This window comes from Heteronotia binoei, chromosome 5 (assembly GCF_032191835.1).
Source record: "Heteronotia binoei isolate CCM8104 ecotype False Entrance Well chromosome 5, APGP_CSIRO_Hbin_v1, whole genome shotgun sequence".
NCBI lineage: Eukaryota > Metazoa > Chordata > Lepidosauria > Squamata > Gekkonidae > Heteronotia > Heteronotia binoei.
Window position 1 is genome coordinate 24,173,711 of NC_083227.1, and position 13,324 is coordinate 24,187,034.

Below are 13,324 nucleotides of genomic sequence, written 5' to 3' on the forward strand. Positions count from 1 at the left end.
GTATGAGAGCAACAGCAAGAGACCAAGGGGGAGAGCGAGACAGCCACAGTGAGGGAGTGACAGCGAGACAGTGACAGCTTGAGAGCCACAGCAAGAGAGCGAGGGGGAGATTGAGAGAGTGGCAGCGAGAAAGTGACAGTGAGGGAGAGAGTAACAACAAGAGAGTCACAGTGAGAGAGCGACAGCAAGACCAAGAGAGTGGGAGAGAGCAACAGTGAGAGAGAGACAGCACAAGAGAGAGTAAGAGAGCAACAGCGAGAAAGAGAGCGGGAGAGAGAGCTGGGGCCAGGCGGGCTAGCCACTGGAGGGAAGAAGCAGCCAAGCCTCACAGCACTCCCGCCAAATTTTTTATCTCCTGGGCCCCTCCACCCAAAATTTTCTGGCTACAGGCCTGGTCCTCAGCATCACTTCTGGGACCAACTGGCCAGGCAGATCGGGAAGCACCACAGAATGGTGTCCCCAGTTTCCATCTGTGCTACTGTGTACAGAAGGATACCATGGTCTATGCTAGGGGATCGAGGGAAAGTCAGCAGGGACATTTTCCACCAAGGCTCAACAGATCCCAGGCGCCAGGGTACCATGGCCTCTGCACATTCCATTGTGATCTCTAGTGTTTTTTTTAAATCAGTAATTAATTGGAAGTGCCTCTCAGTGATTCTCAGTAGAAGTACAGTGTTTAATTAGGTAAATGCAAAGCTTTTTTTGAGCAGGAACGCAGCTCTGGCTGGCTTGGTGTCAGGGGGTGTGGTCTAATATGCAAATGAGTTCCTATTGGGCCTTTTCTTTTAAAAAAGCCATGGGTAAAGGATCGAGTTTAGCTTTTTGCTGTTATGGCTACTGGGGCTGCCCGTTTATCTACTACAACGCTCTTGTTATATCTTTGAAGAAAAGAGGAACTGTGGCAAGTTTAGGATTAGGTATTGCGCTAGCAATTAGGATTAGGTATTGCACTAGCAATTATGGAAAAGCGTGGTCATAAAAACATGCAACTCAAAAGGCTATGAAATAACTCTGGCTCCTAAAGCTAGAAAATCTTTCTCAAGACCTGTTTTCTACCTCCTCTCCCAAAGCAGGTCTTCCCTCATGGCCACTAAAGCTGTTGCCGTTCCAAAACTTTACCTGAAACATGCATTGAGACGAAGCCCACTTTCTGATGTCAGACCTGGGGCTTTGTGCCAGTTTCTCCCACAAAATGTACTGCTCAGTCTCAATAAAAGGACAATTCTGAAGTATGGCTTTGGTATTCCCACACCAACCAGTCCAAGACCTGCCATTTACCACCAAAAGCCTGAGATTTCTGTACATTTCAATACATTGCACAGTCCTTACAAGATGGGCCTCACCCCAGATGAACCCCCATTTAATCCTCACAGCATTCCTGTAAAACATCCTGGGACTCAAAAAAGTGCATGGCCAAAAAGTAGCCAATGGGAACATAAGAGAAGCCTTGTTGGATCAGGCCAGTGGCTCAACCAGTCAAGCACTCTGTGTCACACAGTGGCCAAAAAAAACCCATGTGCCATCATGAGGTCCATCAGTGGGGCCAGGACACTAGAAACCCTCCCACTGTTGCCGTCCCCAGGCACCAAGAATACAGAGCATCACTGCCCCAGACACAGGTCCAACAATACGCTGCGGCTAATAAGCCACTGATGGATCTCTGATCCACATGTTTATCCAATCCCCTCTTGAAGCCCTCTATGCTTGTAGCTGCCACCATCACCTGTGGCAGTTAATCCCATGTGTTAATCACCCTTTGGGTGAAGAAGTACTTCCTTTTATCAGTTCTAACCTGACTGCTGGGCAATTTCATTGAGTGCCCAGGAGTAGAACTTCCAAGCCAAGTGTGGGTTTGAACCCAGATCCACTCAGTTACAACCAATGTTCCCTCTAGGATGCAGTCTTGTGAGCAAAAATTCTGCTTTGTGGGCTACTGGTATTAAAGCTGTGAGCTACTGGCATTAAAGTTGTGGGTTACTGCATAAATTATTGTGCTCTTCGGTCATCCTTCCTGAGCTGAGACAAACATCTGTGAGCTGGAGGTTAAAAATCTGTGAGCTAGCTCATGGTAACTCAGCTTAGAGGGAACACTGGTTACAACCCAGCACTCTGGATTTTGAACTTAATATGAGGGGATCAGTTGTGGCAGAAGGTGCCAGAATCAAGAGCTTGCCAGCGAGGCTCTTTCTACAACTTTATAGTTTTTAAAACCTCCCAAAACACTTCCATTGGACTAACATTTTAAACATTTCCTTTTACTCCAGTTTGTTAAAAAACCAAACCAAACCAAAAGCCCACAAAACACAGAAAAGGGTATTTTATGTCTCTCCTGATATTGTCATCAGAACCAAGGAGAAATGGTGTTTCACAACATTCACTTCCCCGATTCCAACTGTAAGGATATCCACTCAACTCCAAAGATAACTGTATGTTCTTGAGGACCCCTTTGAACTAATCCCCCTTTGAGTTAATCACACTGGTGAGACCCTGAAAAATTCACAATCCCTTGGATTGTAGGGATGCTTCTCAGGCCTCCTTGCCAGATCAAACCATTGGTAATTAGGAAAGCCTTATCCCAGGGGTGGCCAACGGTAGCTCTCCAGATGTTTTTGCCTACAACTCCCATCAGCCCCAGCCATTGGCCATGCTGGCTGGGGCTGATGGGAGTTGTAGGCAAAAAACATCTGGAGAGTTACCGTTGGCCACCCCTGCCTTATCCTATCTTACTTCAGGCACAGATAGGCTGTAGAACAGGGCAGGCCAAACTTGCTTAATGTAAGAGCCACATCAAATAAACATCAGGTGTTTGAGAACAGCAAGACATGAAGATCAGATGTCTGAGAGTAGCTAGGAGGGAATGAAAGCAAATAGCTGGGGGGAGAGAGAGGTGGAAAGAAAGTAACTTCAAATGCATTCTCCAAGCTGCCAGATGGCTTGGCTCAGAGAAGTTATTTAAAGAGACAAATGCCTTCTTCAAGCTGGCCAAGAGGGCGGTGGAGGCTTCAAGAGCCACACAATATGTGTGAAACAGCCCCATGTGGCTCCTGAGATGCAGTTTGGCCACCCCTGCTGTAGATAACTAGCAGTTTCTCTAATTCTGCACAGGATTTTGCAAATGGAAATGTTATTGCCAGTTCTTCAGATTAATTTTTCAGAGATAAGGGGCAATAACTAAAAAGGCCCTTCTTTGTTGAAAGTATGTTCTGAGCTCTCCACGCTTCGGCAATTGAAGAACAGCCTCATCAGAATCATCTATAGGAAAGTTTCATCCTTGTGTGGAGTCTCTGATGGGCATGAAGGTCTGAAATCTGCCTCCAGCTCTGCCACACACTGAGCACTTTTGTGGTTTCTCCTGTGTGTGGATACTTTAGTGCTTAAGAAGCCCTGACCTGGATAGCATAGGCTAGCCCAATCTCATCAGACCTCGAAAGCTAAGCAGGGTCAGCCCAGGCTACTACTTGGATGGGCGACCTCCAAGGAATACCAGGAGCGTGACGCAGAAGCAGGCAATGGCAAACCACTTCTGGAATGTCTCCTGCTTTAAAAATAAGTCTAGTTTGCCACCTAGTGGTGCATAATGCTAATGGAGCTAGAACTTTTGGCTGCCAGACAATCTTAGGATCTCCTGGCTATACTGTACATACCAACATATAATAATTAATTTAATTAATTAGTGCCTAAGAGCAGAGCTGGTCTTGAATCTCCCTTCCATTCTCAGAATACTTCTTTGCTTTCTTCAGTTATGGTTAAAACTCTTTTCACGATCTGAGTATTTATACTGTTACTCCCTGAGATGATTTTTTTTGTCTTCTACAGTTATGATAACCTTTCTGTACAGATGCAAGATCTTTCCAAGACTTCATATATTTTCAACCTGTGGAGACTCTGTAGTTGTCTTTAAGGCATGAAATAGGAGAGAAGCGCTAATAATAGGCTGAACATCTATGTGGTTTCTCTTCATGTGGATTCTTTGATGTTGTTGAAGGCTAGATTTTTGAATGAACCTCTTTCCACACTCTGAGCATCCAAAAGGTTTCTCCCCTGTGTGGGTTCTTTGATGTCGCTGAAGGTTGCCATTCCAGCTGAAGCTCATTCCGCACTCGGAACATTCAAAAGGTTTCTCTTCCGTGTGGGTTCTCAGATGCTGTTGAAGATGACAAGTACGACTGAATCTCTTTCCACACACTGAGCACTGGAAAGGTTTCTCCCTGTATGGATTCTTTGATGACGCTGAAGTTCGCTATACCAACCGAAACACTTCCCACACTCTAAGCATTTATATGGCTTCTCTCCTGAATGAATTCTTTGGTGTTGAATAAGGTTCGTTTTCTGTGAATAGCTCTTACCACATTCTGAGCAGCTGTAAGGTTTCTCTCCTGTGTGGATTCGGTGATGCCTAAGGAGCTCTGCTCTGCAAAGGAAGCTCCTTCCACACACCAAGCATTGATGGGTCTTCATTTCACTGTGCACTTGCAAATGAATATTATATTGAGTTTGATCTGAAAAGTTCATGCCACACTCCAAGCACTTGTACGTTTCCTCCACTATGTGAAGGATGTCACAGAAATCCATGGAAATCCCCTCCTCCTCCCTCTCATCAACCATGTTGCATCCCTCCTGCCTCTTTGGTTCATCTTGATTCCTGGAGTTTCCCTTCAACTCTTCAGGCATGGCTTTATCTGGTGATAACTGATGCAGTCCCTCGTATTTCTCATTCTCCTGATCTTCCCCTGTGGAAATAAAGAAAGAGATCCTGTTAGCACCCAAGCAAGGAGGTTGTATCTCCACCTGAAGTTCTTTCCACACTCAACATGTTGCAGTGGCTTCTTCTTGTTGTACATTAAATGTATATTACAGCCTGCTACATCATTCCAAACTCTTGAGTATTTTATATGGCTTCTCACCCAAGTTACTTCTTCGATAGGAAGGAAGGGTTGTTAGGCAACTGAAGCTCTTTCTACAGTCCAAGCAATTACATGGTTTCTCCCCCATGCAAATTTGTTCCTGGGAAACAACATTCATCTTCTGAATGAAGGTCCTTTCGAAAGCCATACTTTCGTTTTTGTTTTTCCTGAGGCAGATTCTCTGGTTAGCACTGAGGCCTTTGTTCTTTTGTTTTTTGGTTGGCCTTTTTTCTTGGACTGGGATTTTATGAGTGTCCCCTCCCTGGCAGAGAAGGGGTTTATCCCTCCTCTCAACCCTGCTGCTTCCCTCCTTCCTCTCGGTTTCTTCTAGATGCTTGAAGTCTTCTGCAGCCTCTTCCTTCTTAGAATTATTTGATGATGGCACCTGGAATCCCTTGGCAGTTTCAACTTTACTTCCTGGTGGAATAAAGAGAGAGATCCAGCCAGCAGCCATGCAACCAAAAACAAGTCTCACATTCATCACTCCTTACTCCTGAAGTGTATTCCAATTATCAAAGATTTCAGGTTTTCACGGCTGGTAACATCATTAGAGTTTGTAGAATCTTTCGGGCTCAAGTGCCGTGTTCTACTGGAGAAAGTTTTTCTTCCAGACGTTTCGTTCTCAGCTGCGGAGAACATCCTCAGTGGCGTTGCAGCTGGAGCAGGCGCTCTGACCTTCTTGGCTGCTGTGCATTGAGTGAGGCCAGGGCTGCTGGAGAGCTGCTATTTCTAGGCTGGAGGGGGTGTGTTGAGAGGGCAATTGGTTTGTGGATGTGCCCATTGTTTGGTGGGGCTTCCTGGAAGGGTAGTGATAAGGAAACTGGCTGTTGAATGTGACCATTGTTCTGTGTTAATTGCTGGAACTTTCACCACACCCCCTCCAGCCTAGAAATAGCAGCTCTCCAGCAGCCCTGGCCTCACTCAATGCACAGCAGCCAAGAAGGTCAGAGCGCCTGCTCTGGCTGCAACGCCACTGAGGAATGTTCTCCGCAGCTGAGAACGAAACGTCTGGAAGAAAAACTTTCTCCAGTAGAACACGGCACTTGAGCCCAAAAGATTCTACAAAACCTAATGTATTTCAATTACTCTCTCAAAATCACTTTCATCTCCAAACTAAGATTCAGTTGGGCAGCCATGCTGGTCGGAAGCAGCAGAACAAAATCTGAGTCCAGTGGCACCTTTAAGACCCACAAAGTTGGCTTGCACATAAAAGGTTATACCTTAGAATCACAGATCATAGAGTTGGAAGGGACCCCCAGGGTCATCTAGTCCAACCCCCTGCACAATGCAAGAGATTCACAGACACCTCCCCCTAAGTTCACAGGATCCTCATTGTTGTCAGATGGCCATCTAGCATCTGTTTAAAAAAGTCCAAGGAAGGAGAGTCCACCACTTTCTGAGGAAGCCTGTTCCACTGAAGAATCGCTCTAATGGTCAGGAAGTTCTTCCTAATGTTGAGTTGGAAACTTCTGATTTAATTTCAACCCACTGGTTCTGGTCCTACCTTCTGGGGCCACAGAAAAAAATGTTGTTGGTCTCGAAGCTGCCACTGGACTCAAACTTTGATCCTCAAGCAAAGCCACTGGACACACATTTTACCACGACTGACTCTGCAATGGAAACTTTTTAATCATCTGCCGTTCCCTTTCTTTCTCAAAACTCACCATATGTACATAGGGTTGCCATGTCTGACTCAGGAAATATCTGGGGATTTTGGGGGTGAAGCCAGGAGAAAGGTTATGACAAGCACGATTGAACTCCAGTGGAGGTTCTTCTAGCCATCCCATTTAAAAGGATCACATTCCTTTTAAACGACTTCCTTCCATTGGAAATAATGGCGGATTTTGGCACCTTCTTTGGGGGCTCATAGAATTGGACCCTCTGGTCCAATCTTTTTAAACTTGGGGGGAGGTTGAGGAGAAGCATCAGATGCTATGCTGAAGATTTGGTGCCTCTACCTTTAAAAAAGCCCTCCCAGAGCCCCAGATTCTGACGGATTGATTCTCCATTATACCCTATGGGGACTGGTCTCTGTAGGGTATAATAGAGTGCCCAGCAGACATTTCCTCCCCCACTCTGCTTTCGGATAACCCTGAAGTGGGGGGAGGGCCTCCAAACTAGAAGATCCTCTACCACTGGAGATTGGCAACCTTATATGTACACTTTTAACAGAAATAAGAATGGCTCTTTGTATTTCTTTTGATTTTTGCTTTACATAATATTCAGAGGTGGGCCATGGGGCATGAGATACTGGCCTCTGAAAAACAGGAGAAGCCAGAGCCTCATCAAGCAACCCAGACAGTCCAAAGGGAACCTTTCAGGTTTTTGAAGGAACCTGAGATATCAGGGGAGGGGCAAAGAACACAGAAAGTCCTCCGCAGGGGTGGAATTCTAGCAGGAGCTACTTTGCATATTAGGCCACACCCCTCTGATGTAGCCAGTCCTCCAAGAGCTTACAAGGCTCTTTTCGGTAAGCTCTTGGAGGACTGGCTACATCAGGGGTGTGTGGCCTAATATGAAAAGGAGCTCCTGCTAGAATTCCACCCCTGGTCCTCAGACTTTTAGCTGACCACTGTAATGGTGGGAAGCATTGTCAAGTCACAGCTGATTTATGGTGACCCTATACGGTTTGAAATGTGAGAGATGTTCAGAGGTGGTTTCCCATTGCCTGCCTCTGCATAGCGACCCTGGACTTCCTTAGTGGTCTCCCATCCAAGTCAGCTTTCAAGATCTGGCTAGCCTGGGTTATCCAGGTGAGGGCCTGACCACTGTAGAAAAGTGTCACTGTGACTTGGCCATCTCCCAGCAGGCCTCTTGTTATGCTACCGGTACTCTTCCTAGAATATCCAGGCCTCCAAAGAATCTAAGGACAGAGAAGCCCTTGAAAAGAGAGAAGGAGCCGTAGCTGAGCTCAACCCCAGAAGGAGCTTCTTGGATTTTAAGCCCCATAAGCTCTCCCTCCTACCTTACCCAGTGGGCTGGCCTCTCCAATCTCCTCTCCCTCAATAGCCATCAAAAGTTGCCTCTCAGATGGAGTCTGGCCTGCCTCAGAGGTGCTCCCAGCCTCCTCCTCCCAGGGCACCTACAACAGAAGAGGGGGAACCTTTCAGGGCCGTGCCAGAGAGATGAAGAGGGAAGAGCTGAAGAGAGGGGAAGGTTCTGTCTCCCACCCAGAGCATAGCAGATTCATTGGTGTGCAGTAGGGAAAAATCAGGACAGAGTTTCATGAAGGAATACTGGAAACTCTGAACTCCACATTACAAAAGAAAACCCACTTGACACAGCCTGAAGAAGAAGCCAAGAAGAGACTGTATTTATACCCTGCCCTTCACTTGGAGTCTCAGAGCAGTTTACAATCTCCTTCCCTCTCTCCCCACAACAGAAAACCCTGTGAGGTAAGTGGGGCTGAGATAGCCCTGAGAGGTATTGGTGCGAATCACTCCAGAAGAAGGGGAGGAAAAAAAAGTAGAAAGTACCTCAAATTTCTATTCTATCTCCTTAGACTTCCTCTATAGTAGGAGACATAATTCCAGCACAGTTAGTCATTAAAACTGTCTAACAGACCACTCACAATACTTCCTCTAAGCTGTGGAGTCTTGTGAGCAAAAATTCTACTTTGTGAACTACTTCCATTAAAGTTGTGAGCGACTGCAAAAATTAATTTGCTCTGGGACCATTTTTTCCTGCGCTAAGACAAAAATGTGTGAGTTGGAGGCTAAAAACTGTGAGCTAGCACACACCAACAGCTTAGAGGGAACAACAACCCATGCCATACTTCTAAAATCAACTTGGTCAGTGCTACTGGAAGATGTGACAGTGCGGGTGGGGAGCTGAGAAAGCACTGAGCTGTCAAGAATCACAAAAACTTCATAGAATCTTCATAGAACTATAGAGTTGGAGGGACCATAGAGCCATCAAGTCCAACCCCCTGCTCAATACAGGATCAGTCATCCCCAGGTTTTCCTCCAGCTGTTGCTTAAAGGCTGCCAGTGAGACTGACCAAACATTTGTTCTCAGAATGAGAGAAAATTCCCCCCAATCCAAAAACTCTGGATTCAGCTGGAAACAAGGCAACAAACCTTCCCATCACACTCTAGTATTCCCCTTCTCTCCCCCCCCCCCCCCGCCAACAATATATAGAGAGATCTCAGCCTGTCCTTCATCTCAGACATTCTGGCACCCAGGACGCACACAGCAAAAGGACCTCACCTGCTTCTCCTGCCTCAAGAACTCCTCAGCCAGGGCCACTGCCTGGGAACAGCTCTCAGGACCACTCTCCCTCACCCGGCTCTGGATCTCCGGGGGCAGGATGCTCAGCAGTTGCTCCAGGATCAAGAGCTCCAGGATCTGCTCCTTGCTGTGTTTCTCCGCTCTCAGCCACCCATGACACATTTCCCGCAGTTGGCTGTAAGCCCCCCGGGGCCCCTCAGCCTCCTGGTAGCAGAAATGCCTGAACTGCTGACGCTGCTTCTCCTGACTCAGGGCTTCTGTTCGCAAGATGGCTGCCTTCACCTTCCCATAATCCTCTCTGTCTCTGGCATCCAGACAGTTATAGGCCTGCTCAGCTACTCCACTGAGGGCCGGCAGGAGTCGGGTCGCCCACTCTTCCTGGGGCCACTGACAGGCTTCGGCCACTTGCTCAAAGGAAGCCAAAAAAGTCTTGGCATCATTCCAGGGTGAAGGTTTCTCTGGTAAGGGGGAGATTCCCCATGGAGAGTGAGAGGACTCCAGCGTTCTGAGGAACTCCTGCCACTGGACTTCCCACTCCTCAAGAGAAACGAATCCCTCCCCTGCAAAATTCATTGGATGTCCTGTTCTCTTTTGCAGGATTTCCCTGATACTCCCAGCCTGGAGAACATGAGGGGCTACTCCTTTCCCTTCTGATACTTCCCCTAATTTGGGACATGTGGGAGTCTCCTTCTCCATTTCTGACTCTGAACAATCACTCAGAGTTGGTGCTGCATGACTGAAAACTTTAGAATCTGTTCTCGTCTTCCACACTGAGCTTCTCCCTGGAGAAAAGGAAAATATGAGAAAGAGAGAGAATACCAGCAACTGCGTTAAACAGCACTTGTACAATACTCTATACTCTATTTTTTTATACAATATGTCTGTTTGTTTTAGGGGTAACCAAACTGGCTTGGGAGCCACATGTGGCTCTTTCACACATATTATGTAGCTCTTAAAGCCCCCACTGCCCATCAACCAGCATGGAGAAGGCATTTGTCTCTTTAAATCACTTCTCCAAGCCAAACCAGCCAGCAGCTTAGAGAATGCATTTAAAGTTAAAGCTGATTTATTTCCATCTCTCCTTCCTTCCTTCCTTCCTTCCTTCCTTCCTTCCTTCCTTCCTTCCTTCCTTCCTTCCTTCCTTCCTTCCTTCCTTCCTTCCTTCCTTCCTTCCTTCTTTCCTTCCGTCTTCCCTCACTCCCTGGCTCTCAAACATCTGACATTTATTCTATGTGGCTCTTATGTTAAACAAGTTTGGCCACCTCTGGTTTATACCACCTTACAGACTTATATAATTCTGTAAAAATTAACAGTACTCTTCCAGACCAACAATAAAAATTACAGGACGTCACAAGAGACTTCCCTGTGGTATTTCACTGGTACATAAAAATCCAAAAGTATAGTCCAAAGTAGTTCAAGATGAAGGTTCTGGATTTTTCAACTCTTCATTTCGGATATTCTTCCTCAAGTAAGGGCTGTTAATGATGGTTATACAAAATCAATTATTATTTTTTATTTATTTTATTTACTTTTTTATTTAATTATCTGTTGCTGATGTTTGTTCCTTTACTCTGCCTTAAAAACACTCCTCCGTAGTGTCACAACCAGCTGGAGATCAGTTGTAAAAGCAGGAGATCTCCAGGCCCCACCTGGAGGCTGGCAACCCTAGGCGCCGCAGTTCAGTGGCAGAGCCTATCCTTTGCACAGAGGAGATCCTTGGGTCTGTCCTTGGCACCTGTTCCCAAACCTACCGAAACAACATAGCTGGGAGAGACTCCCGAGAGGCATCTCAGACCGGGGCCGGGGAGGTCTCCATGCTAGGCCCATCTCCCCCCCCCCCTCCCTTCTTCAGCCATTCCAGATTCTGCACTGATACCCACACGCATTTCCGCTGGAGCTGTCAACTAGTCCAGCCTGCCCCGCTCCTGTGCTTTTAAAAAGGGGTTGGATCTGCAGGGATCCGCGGGGGAATCCTGCGTCGGACCAGAGGGAAACTCGATCCCCCCTTGCTTCTTGCTGCAGCTCCATCCTCAGCTCCAGGGGGCGGGTCCAGAACTTGCAGCCCACCCTGGGAGCAGAGAAGGGCGCCACCTGGACTTCCTCCTTCCTGGCCTGCCCAACCCGGGGGCGTGTTTCCCCACTTCCCGCCCCACACACCTTTCCCCTTCCAGGTATCCTCTTGCAAGAAAAGCGGGTGCTCAGGAAGATGTATTCAGGGTTTCTTTCCTCCCTTTGCCCCTCTCTAGGCAACGCAGCTCTGTCGACTTCTTAACTCTTTTCTAGCCAAGGGAGTCAAAGGAAAAAAAAACCCCTCTGTAATTTAAGGAATTAGTTTTTTTATCTTTAAATAAAGGAACCAAATTCAACATGGCCATTTTAAACTGCAGAAAAACTTGTATGAACATATAACTTAGGGTTGCCAAGTCCAATTCAAGAAATATCTGGGGACTTTGGGGGTGGAGCCAGGAGACATTGGGGGTGGAGCCAGGAGACATTAGGGGTGAAGCCAAGATCAAGGCTGTGAAGCATAATTGAATTCCAAAGGGAGTTTGACCATCACATTTAAAGGGACGGCACACCTTTTCAACGCCTTCCTTCCATAAGAAATAATGAAGGCTAGGGATACCTTCTTTTGGGGCTCATAGAATTGGACCCCTGGTCCAATCTTTTTGAGACTTGGGGGGTATTTTGGGGAGAGGCACTAGATGCTATACTGATAATTTGGTGCCTCTACCCCAAAAACAGTCCCCCCCAGAGCCCCAGATACCCGCAGATCAATTATCCATGATTTTCTATGGGAATAAATCTCCATACGGAATAACAGAGTTCCCAGCAGACATTCCCCTTCCCTCCCCCCGCTTTCTGACGACCCTGAAGCGGGGGGGAGGGTCTCCAAACCGGGGATCCCCTGCCCCCACCTGGGGATTGGCAACCCTACAAAAATCTAAAGCATCACGCAACATTGGCAGTGTGATGATTCCACTTCCAGGTCATCCCATCACCTCTTGGGCCAGCTGGGGGTGGGATTTCCTCCTGCTAGCCTGCTGGCCTGAAGTAGGGAAGCGCTAGGCAAAAGCAAGGTCTCCCCCACCCCTGCTGTGAGTCTGGCAGCCCTCTATGGTAGCACAGGGTGTTGCAGTCTGCAGATCCTTCTCTAACGCTGAGTACTGACAGAATATGAAGACATTAATACTTTTAAATTCCAGAAATTTAAAAAATAGTACAGTTTTATTGTTATTGATGCATGTTATGTTACTAAATCAGTACAAGAAGTTTGGAAAGGAAAGGTCTCCTGTGCAAGCGCCAGTTGTTTCCGACTCTGGGGTGACGTCACATCACGACGTTTTCATAGCAGACTTTTTACAGGGTGGTTTGCCATTGCCTTCCCCAGTCATCTACGCTTTCCCCCCAGCAAGCTGGGGACTCATTTGACAGACCTCGGAAGGATGGAAGGCTGAGTCAACCTCGAGCCAGCTACCTGAAAACCCAGCTTCCGCCAGGATTGAACTCAGGTCATGAGCAGAGTTCAGACTAGGGTTGCCAAGTCCAATTTAAGAAATATCTGGGGACTTTGGGGGTGGAGCCAGGAGACTTTGGGGGTGGAGCCAGGAGCAAGGAAGTGACATCACTTCCAAGTCAAAGGTCAAGTGATGTCACTTCCTGAGCTTCACTCCTCTATATCACTTCCAGCACACTGCATCAAACCCCACCTCTAAAACCCTTCATGGGGGTTTAGGAATCCTAATTTCTACATCACTTAAATTGAATGCGTCCATCTAAAAAATTCAAACCCATGGGCAATGGCTATCCTCCTACACTTCAAAATGGGGTCTCTTCTAATACTAAATGTATATATCCCTCCCCAGCAAAAATGATCAGATATAGCAAGGTGCTGTAATTAATCTGAATTTTTTATTGAAGAACTTTTATTAGATACTCCAGCACACCCGATTCTAAAGGGGGGGGGAGAGAGAGACTTTAGTGCTAGACTCAATTCAAATGATAAGATTCTAATTGACAAATTTGGATGAAAGCTTGCTAAATAATGTCACTTAATTCAAAACAGATATGGGCTTCCCTCTTAAACAGTGGAAGCCATTCCCAACCTAGTAAGACTTAGTTACTGCTGTCTTCTCAGGTCAAACACAATTACAAGCCTAAGTAGCTCTATCATACCTCTGGTAATTCTG

General features: G+C 46.8%; 2 protein-coding genes across 4 annotated transcripts in view; one reads left to right on the forward strand and one right to left on the reverse strand.

Annotated features, from left to right (window-relative positions):
- Nucleotides 1–13,324, forward strand: part of LOC132571165 (zinc finger protein ZFP2-like) — a 475,317-nt gene that overhangs the window by 329,113 nt on the left and 132,880 nt on the right. The window lies entirely within an intron of this gene.
- LOC132571216 (zinc finger and SCAN domain-containing protein 30-like) lies at nucleotides 3,799–9,912 on the reverse strand. Its single transcript, XM_060237937.1, is given in 6 exon segments — nucleotides 3,799–4,208; nucleotides 4,210–4,730; nucleotides 4,905–5,321; nucleotides 6,390–6,392; nucleotides 7,875–7,986; nucleotides 9,114–9,912. Coding segments are annotated over 6 exon segments (1,869 nt in total). The 5' UTR covers nucleotides 9,831–9,912; the 3' UTR covers nucleotides 3,799–4,109.